The 16602-nt window shown below is 39.2% G+C and overlaps 1 protein-coding gene across 2 annotated transcripts in view; it reads left to right on the plus strand.

Moving 5' to 3' along the window:
- The window catches only part of ptpn11b (protein tyrosine phosphatase non-receptor type 11b), a 64056-nt gene continuing 47454 nt past the window's right edge, over positions 1-16602 (plus strand). For both annotated transcript variants that reach the window (XM_028453091.1, XM_028453092.1), the window contains exon 1: positions 1-127. In XM_028453091.1, coding sequence (XP_028308892.1) covers positions 114-127 — 14 coding nt within the window. In that variant the 5' untranslated portion in view covers positions 1-113. The remainder of the gene's footprint in view (positions 128-16602) is intronic.

Here is a 16602-nt window from a genome sequence, read left to right on the forward strand (position 1 = left end):
TGCTCCATACTGAGAGAACGGACGCAGGTCGCTCACTGCCTCACTAACAGCAGCTCAACGCAGGCAGCTCACAGCTCTGAGGACGCGGTGCAGCTTCACACACTGACACTGCTATGACATCTCGCAGGTAAAAAAAAAAAAATGCATCTTTCGCTTTTCTCACTATTTAATGTCTGCGTGGACTCCGCACGAGCACTCTGTAGTGTTTCCTGCGCTCGCGGTCGTAGAGACCCTCTACTTTATTGTTACACTAGTTTTCTGTTCGATAAATGTTCCTGAATGTTGGTCTTTTTTTATATTATTTTACTTTTTTTAACTAACTATACAAGCCGCGCTGAAACTGTAAATGATACTGATAGTTTTACTTTGTGCAGGGGCTTTCAAACTGAGGTGCGCGGTCCAAGGGCAGGTTTTGGTTAGGTTCTCTGAGAACTTCTGAAATGAATTTAATAGTATAATACTGAAATCCGAACCCATATCCTGAATAAAATTGCATCAAACATAAAAATAAAATAAAATTAAAAAAAATAAAAATGTTTTGCAGCTGTAGATACCTTAGGGCAGGGGTGGCCAAATTCTTTTCATTGAAGGTCCAAAAATGAATGTTGCAGTGCAGGAAATTACATATAGCAATAACATAACTGTGCAAAATAAAACCTTAAAGTAATTTTGAAATTGAAGAACAGGTTTCCTTTTAGTGTTTCATGGCATAAAACTATGAAGCATCTAAATGTCTTCAAAGACATTTAGTGCAATATAAATTCAACAAAATGGGACACAACATATTAACTATACGATCACAACACTATATTTTCTACCGCCTTAAACAAATCTTTAAAACTAAAAAAAAAAAAAAAAAATGTAATTGGACTTCAGCTTTATGTTTTTTTCCCCCTTATTAATCATTGTTCTGTATTACATTAATTCGTGTTGAAATAGAGAGTATATGGAGTATTATATGGGACAGAACCTGCTAAAAATAAAAATAAATAAATAAATGAATATAACATTTTCAAATATGGCCAGCGGGCCAGAACCAATCGCTTGCAGGCCCCAAATTGGACGGCCCTGCCTTAGGGTAAAATTAATATTTTACAGTAATGTCTTTATTATACAAATTCAATGTTGTAATACAACCTACTGTACACACTAATAAAGTAACCTGCTCCTGTTTAGAGAAAAATCTCATAACTTATGTTGGTTATTACTGGGACAACCTGGAATAATGTATTACATCCAACACCGCACTGTAGGGAAATAGATTATATATAGCAGCTGCAATTATAAATCTTATATTATATAGTGTTTTATCAAGTACATTAATACATAGTAAATAATAGCACATATTGGATTTTCTTTACTTTTTTTTGATGTAGCAGAAACCTGCAAACCTATTTTTTTTTTACATCCTTTGACACCTTTTTGTAAATGAAGTTTGCAGTTCTATATGTGAGGTGAAAACTGCTCTTAAACTGCTACTACAACAACATAACCTCTCTTTATACCTATTAGTTAACATATCAATCACCTGACCAGCACTGAGTAGAACGCACATGTGGCAAATCTATCAACCTGTAGTTAGCATTTAAAAGATGAAATAGAATCTCTTAACGGAAACTTCAGTTTAGTGACTATTTATCATTCTTTTTTCCCTTTTTTAATGTAGCCACAGAAATCAAGGATGTATTCAAATTAATTTAATATTTAATATACATGTACTTTCTTGACATTATAAATGGGTTTTGTTAATACTTTTGAATACTTGTAGAGATCTGTGACAATCATGATTGAAAACATTGCATTTTTATTTCCACAACTGTTTCTTCTCATTTCATTTGAACACATATTGGGTGAGATCAGTCGTATGTTGTGATTTTACTTTTGAAGTCCTTATAGTCCAGTTGTGACGGACAGATGCCTAAAAAAAAGCCTGTACCGTGAACAAAGTGACCACTAACTTGTTGACTGCAGTTATTGGCCACGTTTACATGGGAGCTTTAATTCCTCTTTAAAGCAGAATAAAAGTTAATACCTGACCTTGTTAACACTTAATTCCTAATGCTAATTTAATTCTGAATTAAACTCAAATCTGATTGAAGTAGCTGGTTCATTCCGTTTTTAATTCCGAATGAAATAATTCCTCCTTCTTGTAAACACTTGCTTAAATCCACTTTAAGTTAATTCCGGTCGTTCTGCGTTTGCGCGACTTGCGGCGATGACGCCCTGGTGACGACATAATCCAAGACGGCGGCGGCGGCCCAGACTAGAGCCGACAGCATTTATTAAGAGCCTTAAAGGAGACATATCATGCTTTTAAATCCTTCCTTTTTACATATAAATCATACAGTTGTGGTCTATATAAAGTGGAACTGCAATGCTTGGGTCTGAATTCCTCATTATTATAGCTCCACCCCTTTTCTACCCCTTTTCTGATGTGCTTCTGAGAGCAACTCGTTTTGGTGCAGCCTCTTTAAATGCAAATGAGACACTCCATACCCCGCCCCCTCTTCAGGTGACACTCGGTTCAACTCCACCCTGCTCGGCCATTTTAGTAGTTTGATAGAAGAGATACGCCTATGTAGCGGCTCATAAACTTTTTATTCAGAGGTTATTTACAAAATGTCAACAACAGAAGACTTGTCCATCCAGCCTTACATGTTCGAGCCAGAGTCGGACCCAGCGGAGCGAGATGAAAATGAAGATGATGAAACTGCAGAACCCTAACAAGTGAGCTAACACAAGCACCGAGCTAATGCTAACGCTACCGCCAAGCTAACGTCACGAAATGCATTTTAATACAGTCTTTTCGGAGACAAAAACGGCAAAATGAAATGACTAATGAAAACTTTAGACTTAAATTAAATCACGTAGGCCATATCATCAAGGATCTAAAATGAGCAAACAGCGCTAACATATGAAGACAGTGCAACTGCTAATGCTAACAAAACAATGACAGGGACGTCTTATCATCACACTTTTTAGCGTTATTTACAGCTTACCGAAGTGCTCTGTTCGTCGTCTCCAAAGATAGAAGGAATTGAACCCTCAATCAGACAAAGTCTTTCGGCAAATCCTTCTTTATACTGGCGAAGGTTGCTGAAGCGGTCATCCTTGAAGTGCTTCGCGCACACAAAAATGACCTTACCCACAGATGTGGGTACATTTCCGTGAAAAATAAAACTCAACCAGGCACTTTGAAAAGGTTCTGATGCTGGGAGACGGTGTAATGAAGCGTGTGGGTTACTACATCCAACAACCGAACATTTTGACTTATCCTCTCGTAACTTCTGCATCCTTGAGCTTGGACTACAAAATAAAAGCGAGATATAAAAATGGCGGATTGCTCGAAGTGTTGGGCCTGGAGTCGATGTCCTAATTTGGCAGTTCCGCTGCAAATATTGTGACGTTGTTGTTCAAAATACGTAATAGAGAATTGAAAAATCGAAACAGATTGAAAAATATGACCAAAACAGAATGAAAAGATATCAACGGAGCACCTGAAGAGACTACTTTGAACTTTTCTGTACTTCTAAACACTCTAAATATACAACAAAATGCATTTAAGGGCTAAAAAAGTGGATTTAGCATGATATGTCCCCTTTAAAAGCCATGGATATAATGATATAGTGGATGGAAGGAGGCATAAACATGCGCACATTCACGCGGACACACAGACTTATTATACACACACGGAGATCAGCAAACGGAACGGCTTCATCGGACGGGTGATACTAAGACCCAGAGACGGAGTAAATGCGTCCCCGTACTGCTGCACAGGCTGTAAGTTTATCATTGTACCGGTTGTTATGGCTACTGTCTTTACCAGGGAGCAAATATTTATTCATGGTTATTATTTTCCGGAGTTTTATTTGACTGGGTTTTATTTACCGGTGATTAGTCCCTGCTTCAAAACTACAGTCAAAATAAAGGTGAAAACAGTTCCCATGTGTGGTGTTCTGTGTTACAGCCGACAATAAAAGGTGTTTTTCCCAATATACGTGATACTGTCCAATCAGAGCCTTCCCAAAGCGGAATTGAATAGAGCCGAATAAACTGGTTTTCCATGTAAACGTCAATTCGGGAATTCCGATTTCCTTGTAAACACGAAGCAGAACACTTTAATTCAGAATGATTTAATTCAGAATGATTTAATTCAGAATAACTAATTCCAAATTAAAAATCATCATGTAACCGTGGCCATTGTCAACTCGTCTTTTGTTCATTATGATTGTTGTGGACTTGAGAAAATGCCGCATCGGCAGTTCGGGCAAGCAGGCTACCTGCTCTATGTGGGTGGAAAAGATGGCAGGTAGGTGCAATGGGACTCTTTTAATGCATCGCTCGTGTAATTTCTGCAACTTCAGCAAATGTCGTATTCCTGTATTTACACTTAAGGCGCTGAGTCATTGATGTGGATGGTGGTGTGTTTAGAAAACAAAGCGGCATGCTTGAGCAAAGACTATTGAACTCCTACACCATAGTGTGCACCACATTGATCAATAAATGGAAGATCATTTGCACGAAAACATGATTAAAATTAACACTTGAAAGTTTGTTTTTACCTCCTTTTTAAACACTCCGTTGACATTTGCGTGCATTGCATTATGGGATATTGAGATAAATAATAAATATTGATGAAAATAAAACTTAAAAATAGATTACGGTGATTACTTATTAAATAATGTACAGTTATTTGTTTAATGTTTACAGGAAGCTGAATGAGTTATTGCAGTGTTTCCCAAACTGTATTGCCCCATGTACGTTTATTTCTTACATGTTATACATCTTTTATTTGTGTCTGTAGGATCATTGACCTTGAATTTAGGCCTTTTTATTCATTCATTTCTGATATTTTGCTCGTTTTAATATTTGAACTTCACCTTTTGGTGTATTTTAAAGAGTTGTGCCACAAATTATTATTGATGGATGGGGAAAAAGTATGTGTGAATGTTATAATGTTAAAAAAATCAACTTACAAATGTTTGTGTACCTCCTAAGAGGTGTTCAAATACCCCAGTTTGGGAACCAATGAGTTATTGCAATAACTAGTTGTCGGACACGTCCTTAACAGATATTGTTGTTAAAACATATTGTAGCTACAGTCATTATCAGCCCAAAAATGTTACATATAGGTCAAATTGTACAATTGTTCTTTATTCTTGAATTTTTAGCACTGCGGTTCTGTTCATTTAAGCAATATTGTTTATTAGGCATTTATTTAAAATATACCAATAATAATAAGTGACGTGAAATATTTTTTTTAGATTCTTGTATTTTTATTGGTTTTTCAATTGTTGAGTCACATAAATCTGTTATTTATGGAATAAGATCAAAAAGCATAAAGAGTGCAAAGCGTGCAATTTCTCTAATATGTTTAATTAGGTAAAATATGGATAGATTTAATGATTACTGAAATAATTGTTTACTGCAGCCCTGCTTTGTCATTGCTGATGTTAGCAAATTTAACATCGTGTCCCTAAATAGTAACACAGTACCCCTAAAATGTGTCATAGTTGCACAATAAAGTAGTACAAAGACTGTGGTGTAAGTTGTTGCGGAGCGTATTGTTTCCATGATGTGTCTTTGGACGAGACTCGTACGACTGTTATTCTGCGGCTTGTTGTGTACTTCCTGAGCAGAAAAACCACAGGAGAACAAGACTACATTGTGTGTCACCTCTGTGTATCATACGTTAATCCATGAATATATGCAGTTTTTATATAACGGAGCTGTGCAATTTGGATTAGATCTAAGTTTTTTGGCAAATTTTGCGATTGGAATTTGATTTGAAAATACCAAAAACAACCCTAAAGCACCTTAACTGGAACAAGATTTGGACTTATTAATATCTTTAGAGTTTTTTTTTTAATAATTTTGTGTATTTTTTTATTCATTGTCTGTGTTCTTATCATATTGTGTGTTTCTGTAGTCATTTTGGGTAATTTTTGAGTGATTTTGTATATTTATGCAGATTTTTTTTTTAGATTTTTTTTTTGTCTTTTTTTGTGCTGTGTGTTTTTGGAGTCATTTTTTAGTTTGTTTTTCTTGTATTGTGTGCTTTGTTTCATGTGTTTTGAGGGCTTGTTGGAGTCATTTTGCATATTCTTTTCGAATTTTTTGTTTTTGGAGTACTTCTGTGTTGGGCTAGGCGATTTTGCCTCAAAAAATTTTTCGGATTTTTTAAAGAAAAATTTGAGTTTCGATTCGATTAGTGCAACTTAGCAAATTAGTGACTGTCCTCAAGAGTTAAAATGCATAGAACAACCCAAAAATAAAAAGTATATGAGGTTCAACAATTTCATGCTTTAACCCAGGTTTAAGCAAAAGTGAAACAGAAACTTCACAGTAGCTTCAATTTTCTGATTAAGAAATCAGATAACTACATATTTTATAACATATAACTTTACATTAAAAGAAATAATAAACTCTTCCCTTAGCATTTCAGCATAGCGCGAATAAAACAATAAACATGGCTGTGGCACACATATAGCCTACTCAAAGGGTAAATACATGTAAACAAAGAGGGGGCTGGCTCACATTGCACTACGGTAACCCACAAGGATGGAATGCAAGAAAGTCCGAAAAAACTGTGGTGGAAAAAAAAAAAAAAAAACATATATATATATATATATATATATATATATATATATATATATATATATATATATATATATAGTTTTTTTTTTTTGGGGGGGGGTGCACTAAACTAGAGCAAGGGCTGCATCATGTGTTTAAAAAAATAAAATAAAATCCCATTTACAGGAATTTACTTTTACAGAGCAACAGAGTAATATTAGTCATTTAAACTAAAAAGTTAGGACTGAATGTTTATTTTGTATGTGATGTACCACGTTAGGTGCTAGATTCAGAATGAAGGTATGTTTTCTAAAGCAGGTTGTATAAGTCTTCACATTGTGCTCCACTTGTTGTGGATTAGATCCAATGATAATTGATCTATTGGTTCAGGAGACATAACTTTTGCCTTTTTTGTCATTTTTCTTTCATTTTTAGACCTTTGTGCAATTCTGCTTGGAGATGGAAAATCTTCTGCTCTTCCAGTTTGTTCAAGACTTTTATTTCCCAATTTAATTAGTTGTTTTAATTTGTGTAGGTCTTTATTATGAATAGTCAATCAAAGCAACAGTGATAACATAAAGCCTTTCTGTTATATTATTGCGAACCAATCACATCACGTTCCTTGTTCTTTTTTTTAGTTTTGCCACTTGTTTTTGTGTTGTGCTACAAACGTCCAACTATTGTAAACCACCTCTGGCCCTCTTTGTGTGTGGAGTGTACCTCATCTGTCACTGAAACTCATTTAAACAACTGGGAACAGAAAGCCATTTTGTTTTTTTTACTCGATAAGCAGACAGGAAAACAACAGCCCATGTGGAGGAGTGAGATAGCGCTGCCTACATTTCCACAAGTGTTCACAGCTCACCGTTGATGTTTCTTTTCCCTCGATTCGTGTTTTGCATTCTTTCTTTCTTTCTTTATTTACAGAAAAAGCCCTGCTGATGGAGTACAGCAGACAAACCGTTGTGTGTCATTTAGCTCCACATGCCTACAGTTTTTGCACGTTTTACAAAAACAGTTAATGGGAAGGATAATATTAACCCTTTGAAATGAGCACACTATATTACTATGGATCATCAAACATGCTTATCAGTCTATTTTCATATCACTGGCAATATTGAGACTCAGAGCAAAAATGTCTAGACTTTAACATCTATCTTATCTGTGGGGATCCTGGTTCTTCCTTTGACCATCTTAAAGATATAAACCCTTTCTGAAAGTCATTGGATCAACATCAGCACTTTGTTCTTTCTTATTATGCTTGGGAGTCCTTGGCAGAAACACATTTTTTGATAGTTTTTGTGGGACTAAGGGGATTCCAAGCCTTCAGTCAGATCTTCAGAAGCAGAAAGTTCTAGAGCCAGTCCTGGAATATCGTTTGACAGACATTGTTTGCTGGCAAGACGAGTTAGAGATAGATGGAGCTACTGTGGCACTCTGCTGTCCGCTCTACCACAGAAAAGTAGTGAATGCTGACACCGGATTTCCACTGGATGCGTAAATGCTCCATAACGTCTCCGCTGCGTAACTGCTGCGTAATCTGCTGTCCTTCAATCCCCACCCCCTCCGTCTGTGATGTGTATCTGTTGCAGGACACAGGAGATCTCGCTAATTCATGCGTAATCGTATGATATAGCAAGTTGTAGTCAATACAAAGCCAAACAATCAGTTCATTGTGTCCTTCAAGAGAAGTAGATGGGAATTGACTTGGTCCTGTCCTGTAGATGTTCTGCTTTTGTGGAGATTACTGTTATCCAACCATAGATAAGTGCAATATTTATATGTACGATTCACTACCGCCCTGTCCAGGGTGTAGCCCCGCCTAGTGCATGAAGAAAGCTGGAGATAGGCCTCATCAGACCCCTGCCACACTGAAAGGGGGCAAGCAGGTCAGAAATTGGTTGGAAATATGATCCACCTTGAACATAGAGTATTTTATTTTGAAACTAAACCGGATATGGTGTAACTCTGGATGATGGCGGTGCGTGTTAGTGCAGCGGCTCTTTGCTCTTCAGTATGGTGTTTTTTCGTGTATGCTTGTTTTTGTGTGGAACTTTTTATACCTCATTCACTTTTTATACCCATGCACTTTTATTCGGGTGAACTTTTATACTGATCATCTTTTTATGCCGACAGGCTTTTACCGTTCCTTATGTACCTGTGTGTGCATGAATCTTTGAAGTGTACTTGAATGTTGTTGGGAGGGGAATGTGCAATATCCTTGTACTTTGTGCAATGACAGTAACCCTTTTCCCACTCTCGGAAATCTCGCTCGATTTCGGTTATTGCGATTGAGGTCAAGAGGGATAAACTCGCCATAGCTGGCAGCGAGTCTGACAGAATTAGATTATTTTTCCTGCTGGAGCTTCGATTCCTTAAAAGATTTTTTGCGGATTGTTTGGTCGTCACTGTAGCCTCTATTAAATATTATTTACACATTAAGAGAAAAACATCTGCTATGTAATTAATGAAGAATTACCAACTTTTGTCAAGACATGCAGTAAAAAACACCCAGAGCTGTGCACTCTTGCTTTTAAAGTAAACACACAATTTTCCCGAAAGCTTTCAGCCATTAATCATATCACGGTTACACTTTCTCATGGATTATGAATGTAATAGAGTTGTTAGAAGAAGCCTGCGTGTGATAACCGCAGTTAGTCCTTAATTCTCCTAAGCTGATGTGACACAGAGGACAGGAGTGAACTTCCAGTGGATGAGGGTTAGGAGTTTTTCACTTCATGTAAAGACCCCAGATCATCAGCAGGGCTAAAAATAACTGCAACGTTACCAAAACCTACACCCCAGGGCTCGTCTGTGACCAGTATAACCCCGACGGAGGCTTTCATGCCGCATGAGGCTGCTAAGTATATCATTTTTTTGTCAGCAGGGCCAGACAGTCGTGCTTTAAATAGCCAGTCGGGGCTATATTGAACTGGAGACGTTATGTAAGAGGATAGAGCGCTGGCTGCATGCATGCTCATTTTCAACTCCACTTGCCTGAGGCCTAACCTGTAGCTCCCAGCTGCCTCTGTCTTCCCCACTGTCTCCCAGGGTAGTTTCTTCTTCACTGTCAACTCTTCGTCAGATGCTACTCAGCTATTTGAAGTCCAGCTTACTTTGTCTTGTATGTCTTTGTCTTCACTACTCTGCTCAAGGCCACATCCAGAGAAATGGAGCACCTGAGGGTTGTCAAAGGGAATTCCATTCCTGCAAAGCCCTGAGTCACTCCTGCTCTGACAGCAACATCTGAGGCTTAGTACTAGTTGATAAATGTGGATGCAGTTCAAAAGCAAGCTTGAGCTGTTCACTCAGCAAGGTTTTTCACTAAAGAAGTCAATGTATTGTCCTTGATATACAGTACATGCCTTCAGAGTTCACACTATGGTGCATTCTGAGCATTATATTATTGCATGGTATTAAAATGAATTATGTAGCTTTTCACTAAAGTAAAAAAAAGGGTTTGCTGCAAGAAAAATGTTTGGTAACAGTCTAGTCTTTTGGTTCTTGAAAATATTGCATGAACAGTTTACATTGGTGGTGAAAAGTTCTTGTGTTTGAAGCAGAAAACAGTGACTGGTTTAAGAAACTCTAAGTCCTAGTTGGCTATTGATCACAGCAATGGTATTATGTAGGGATGAAACGATTAATCGTGAGGCAGTTAAAAATCGATTCATAGGTATCACGGTTGATATCGATTTTCTGAAAATTGAATCGCAGTACTTTTTTTAACCAGCAGAGGGCAAGTGTACAAGTGTCGGCGGCGGGCGGAGTCTGCTAATACTTTCTTACTGGCCGCCTTCTACACTTTTAATAAATGATTCATTGCCCCTTTAGCACCGAAAGAATATCTGTAATATTACTTGAATATCTGTAAAAGTCACGTTTTTCTATTAGCTCTGTCTGCTAGCATAGCTTCTCTTCTTCACTGCAAGAATTTCTGCATGCCAATCGACCACTGTGTTACCAGCGCCATCTGCTGGTCCAAACAAATATGACGTAAATCAGTGTAATCACGTTTTTTTTTTTTTTAAAGTCCAATTATTAAGGCACAAAATGTATTTTCAGTTGCACTTTTAAAAAGAAAAAGAACTATTATGCAGTTTTGCATTGTTTATTATAGAACCAGAATTTAAATTAATAGGCTTCATTTTCATTTGTATTATTCCTTTATTTATTTCATTCAAGATTTATTTTTAGTTAAATTGCATTGTTTTGAATAGTTTATCAAGGGATTCTTTTGACAATGAAATATAAAAGGAAAATAATAACAGTATTTTCGATTTGTCTACAGTCCCATTTTGTAAAATAAATCGTGAGAGAATCGTATCGTGAACCCAGTATCGTGAATCGAATCGTATCGGGAGTTGAGTGAATCGTTACATCCCTAGTATTATGTAATATACTGTATATAAATTGCAGTGTGATGTGGGTGTTCCTGGTCTGCAGTGAACTGTTTCTATGAGCCATGGTCTACGGAAGAAAAGGAAACCTGCGATCAGGTTTACTACTGACCTGCGAATGCACAAAGACTCAGAAATTTTGTCTGATCCAACAAATATGCTTGTGTTGCCTCATTGATAATGCAAGGAAAGCTGGATTCTGATTGGAATCCTTTAGAATACAGAGTGCGAGACATTGATCATCACTAAGTGTAGCCATGCTGCTCCTGTCCACTGTCAATAATGGCAACGATAGACATTTAAGCATTCAGCACAAAGCATTACAGTGCATTGATGCCCAACTATTTGTCCTGTCCCCATCTGGGATCTGAACGGAACAGAGATGCATTAGCATGAGAGAAGCAGTGTAAAGCTCTATGTTCTCTCTATAGATCTGTGGTTCCCAAACTTTTCAGTCCCATACCCCTTCAGACATTTAACCTAAATTAATTTACTCTCTGCTCCTGCCCACTTAAAAAAAACACAATAATATAATATCAGATACAATGTAGCCCTACAGTGAAATTTGTATCTGAATTTCACCAATCCTACTGACAAATAATAGATAATAAATTTTAAAAAATGCATAGTAATCTGTAAACACACAATAAAACATCTTCTTCAGAATTATCACACAAGTATGTGGTGACAGAGGGCATCCAAGCATGTTTGGCAATCGCAAAGCAATGTAATTCGTCCGCTCTGTGCTTTTTTGACAAGATTGTTTTTCTGTCACCACTAAAGGGTAGTCTCAGAGGCCAATGTGTAATTTGTGGCAATGCATGGAGGCTCCTGACTGCTACTGTTTATATTCTAGTTTCCAATGTTGTCTTCCTGTGTAGGATTTTTTGTTACGTACCCCCTATGACAATTTGCGTCCCCCACTTTGAAAACCTAGGCTGTAGATGTTTGACTTTGACATATTAGACAATTGTTCAAACTTACATGTTGACAGTGACCTCTTAAGCAGCATAATGTGCAATTCTCTAGCAAAAAAGAGTAGCATTACCAATTATGTGTGTTCCCTTATCCTCCTACTTCCCCAAAACTTTATTATTATTATTCATGAAGAAAGGTGCATCCAACCTACAACTATTTGAATAATTATTTTTTTTTACCCATGATCCTGCATCTACACTAGTTGCAGTGGGGCCACAAACGTGATTGTGTCTGGGGCCATTATCAACATTCATGTCAGAATATAGAATAATGACCAATTGGAGTTTTAATATAGGAAAGAACAAAAGGTCTGTGTGTTTTTGTTGTCATTTTGTGTATTTCTATAATTCTTTTGATTATTTTTGTGTATTTTCATAGTCATTGTGTGTTTTAGTATTTAACTTTCAATAAACAGACTAAAGATCCAAATAAAATAAAGGTCCAGTGATATGCTATTTTTCACCCAGCTCCATTTGTTCTAAGGACCCCAACAACACGGTATCTGAGGTTTATTTTCCCAAACTAGCCTGTTTTCCAGAGTTTTAGCCCTCTGAAAAGTGACTTTCTGAGCAGTTCTAAAAACAGGCCGTTTTGGGGCCTACTTATGCATATTCATGAGTAGGCGTGACTCCACACAACAGCTGATCACTAGCAATTTTTTTTTGCTATCCACAAAATTTTGTGATTGTTTTCAGCCAAAAAACTGCATTACATTGAAAAACATGGCTATTTAAGCAGCTATTGTGATTGTGAGTCAGACAAACACTGTCTCGGGGTGAGTGTGCGGCAGCAGCAGCGGAGTCAATCAGCTGAGTCAGCTGCTTCAAACACTCACTGGAGCTGCTATGTCACTTTTTTTGTCATCCTTTCCACTACTTATTACAGGAATAGTCCTTTCAAGGTGTTAGTCTGTCACATATTTTAATATAGGGAGCAGATCCTAGTGTGTTTGGGGATTGCAGCGGTGTTACAACCCTGCTTTACGGCAGCGTAAAGCAGGAAGCAGGAAGTAAAAGGTACTGGGAGTGAACACACGTGTTGAGAGCTGTATGCTAGAGCGGGAGCAGCAATAAAGAAGTGTTGTAAAAGCAGACCCGCTTCGGTTCATCTTACATGGTGTCAGAAGTGGCCGGTGTCACAGAAAAGTGAGCCACGGACTGCAGACGAGATGTCAAAGTTTAATCCACCTATGGACTTTCCTTTTGATAAGTCGACAGAATGGATAGTGGACAAAGAGCTCTAACGTTGACTGCAGCTAATGCCAGACCTGACGCTCGCACTGACGATACAGACAATCAGACAGTTCGAGGAGGTGGCAGCTCAAGTTGGCCAGCAGGGAGACTCGGCAGGATCAGTACAAGAGGTACAACACAAATGGAATAAAAATGGCGGGACACAGCAACAACAAAGCAAATTTAAAGACAGAAGAGGGGGTGTAAAGGACAATAAATGTAGAAAATGTGGAAAAGCACCACACAACAAAGATGAAAGATGCCCTGCAGGCAGATCCACATGCAATCACTGCCATAAAATGGGACACTGGGCCAGGGTGTGCCGCAGCCGCAACAGATCAGTGAATCAAATCACAGAGACTGAGCAGGCTGATGGAGCATCACTTTATTTAGGTTCAGTGAACAGTGCAAAGGAAAAAGAGCAGTGGTGAACTACTGTGCAGCTGCAGGTAGATTCCACCAAATTTAAAATAGACACAGGTGCTGATGTCAGTGTGCAAAGTGAAGAATCATTTCAGAAAATGAAATCAGCCAACATTTCATTAGACAGCCCGGGTGGTGAACTATTGTGTTTTGGCCGTATAGATGCTACAGTCTGCTACAAGGGAAAGAAATACCCACTAGAAGCATATGTAGTCCAGGGCCAGAGTGTCAACAATTTCATCAGCTAACCTGTTAGTAAAAATGAACATAGTACGGTGGGTGGATGAGGTAACATAGGCTACCTGCACATTTCAGCAAGCACCCTAAAAACTGAACCAGTGAAAATACAGCTAAAAGATGACACTCAACTGTATGTTTTGCATACTGTGTCTTTTCCAATGTTACAAAAACTAAAAGAGGAACCTCACTGGATGGAGAGAGACAACATCATTGAGCGGGTCACACAGCCAACTGAATGGTGTGCGTCCATGGTGCCGTTTCTGAAGAAAAACACTGGCAAAGCCAAAATCTGTGTAGCCTTAAAGAAACTAAATTAGTCTCTAAAAAGAAAATGATGTCTTACCCACCTCAGACCTCCGCATTGAGTGGAGCAGCTGTATTCACCTCTCTAGATGCTGCGAGCGGGTTCTGCCAAATCCCTCTTCATCCAGACAGCTGCAGGCTAACAACCTTCATTACACCTTTTGGCAGGTACTGGTTTAAAAGATTACCCTTTGGGATTTCCAGCGCGCCTGAGATCTTCCAACAAAAAATGTTAAAAACTCTGCAGTGCCTGGAAAGGGATGAAGTTTTCATGGAAGACATCCTTATGTAGCCATAATGGAACAACATGACGCTAGGCTCAAGAAGGTGATACAGGAAGTTGAGTCAGCTGGGTTAAAACTCAACACTCACGACGCTTTCTGGGACATCTTATTGACCAGTCAGGGGTCAGGCCAGACCCAGACCAAATAAAAGCACTCTATCAGTTAGCGCCACCAGGAGATGTTCAGGAGCTGAAGAGGGTCCTGGGCATGGTGAATTACTTGAAAAAGTACGTCTTTAACCTTTTCACAATAGGTCAGCTGCTGTATGAACTGCTGAGGGGCAAGAACGCCTGGGCCTGGGGTCACTCACCACAGTCAGCCTTTCAGAAGATCAAACAATTGCTGACAACAGCGCCAGTCCTTGCCTTCTATGATGTTGTTAAGCACACAGTGGTGTCTGCTGATGCTAGCAGCTACGGCTTAGGGGGTGTGCTCCTCCAATAGTGGAAGCCCATAGCCTACTGCTCCAGGTGTCTCACAGAAGCCGAAAAACACTACGCGCAGATCGAAAAAGAGTGTCTGGCTGGCCTGTGGGCATGTGAGAAGTTTGACAAATATTTATGCTGCTTAGATCGGTTCAGGCTGGAGACTGACCACAAATCATTGGTTCCATTAATCAATAATCGTAGCCTTGACAACGTCCCTGTGAGATGCCAACGTCTGCTGATGAGACTGCTATGGTACAATCCTGTAGCTGAATACGTACCAGGTAAAACTCTTGTTGCAGAGGATGCCCTGTCCCGCAGCCCTCAAACACACGCAAAAGATGGGACTGACACAGGATGGTGGAGGATGTAGCATGCTATGTGGCCACAGTACTGCAAGGCATCCCAGCATCCCCAACCAAGATGAATAGTATAAGAATGGCAACAGCAGCGGACAGTGAACTACAGGCTGTCACCAGACTCATCAGGTCAGGATGGCCTAAATATGCTGCCAACGTTCCTTCAAACGTCAGACGTTTTACATGAAGGTGAAAAATGAGTTATCAGTGGCTAATGGCTTCTTCATAAGGGGAAACAAAATCGTCGTTCTGAGAAGATTAAAAGCTGAAATCTTACAGAAGATACACGATGGACACCAGGAGCTGACAAAGTGCAGAGACCAAGCTAATGCATCAGTGTGGTGGCCTGGTCAGTCTGTTGAGGTTAAGAACACTGTAGTGTCATGTCAGACTTGTCAGGAACAGAAGCGAGCTCAGCAGAGGGAGCCTCTTATCTCCACACTGTTACCCAATCGTTCATGGAAGCAGATTGCTCTCGACCTGTGTGAATATGATAAACACAATTATCACTATTCACGTTTCCTAGAGATACTGCATCTTCCATCTACAACCAGCGCTCAAGTGGTGCAGAGACTGAAAGCGACCTTTTCTAGGTTTGGGATCCCTGAGGAGTTGGTGGATAACAAAGGATCTCAGTTTTCCAGTGCAAAATTCAGAGAGCTGGCACAGCAACTCGACTTCACTCACGTTACATCGAGCCCCCATCACCCTCAGGGAAAGAATCATGCTGAAAGTACGGTGCAGACCGCGAAGAAGATCAGAAAAACCCACTGATAGCTCTCATGTACTATCGCTCCAGCCCATGTTCCATTATGAAGTTCAGTCCTGCAGAACTGCTGATGGGAGAAAAATCAGAACACTCTCTATACTTGAGAGAAATATTCGGCCCAAATGGCCCAACAAGAAGACTGTTGAACAGAAAGATGCTAGTGAGAAGGCTAAACAAGCTTTCTACTATAATCAACGGTGCCAGACGTTTACAGGCACTTCGTCCAGGGAACAGTTTTCACAAAGCTGGACCACGAAAAGGCTTGGAAGATACCAGCTGTTGTGTGAAAAGAGTCTGTTACAACAAGGTCCTACATCATCGAGAAGCAGGGAGGAGTGGTACAGCTGCCAAATAGGACCCTCTTCAGCCTGCAACGTCTGACCAACCAGCTCCCATGGTGGGTGCAGGTGTATATCCTCAGTCTGCAGGTGTCGACACACTGTGACGGGTTTCCTCCAAAAAGAATGAAGTAACTGATCCTGTGTGCACACAAACACAGAGCCGGGCCTCCACCTGGTCAGGCTGAACTAGTAAAAAAAGAAGAAATTAGTTTAATGTGTGTGAAGAACAATGTTTCTGGTTGTCATGGAGCATTTTGTATTTGAAGCTATGT

The sequence above is a fragment of the Gouania willdenowi genome, chromosome 7, assembly GCF_900634775.1.
Source record: "Gouania willdenowi chromosome 7, fGouWil2.1, whole genome shotgun sequence".
Taxonomy (NCBI): Eukaryota; Metazoa; Chordata; class Actinopteri; order Blenniiformes; family Gobiesocidae; genus Gouania; species Gouania willdenowi.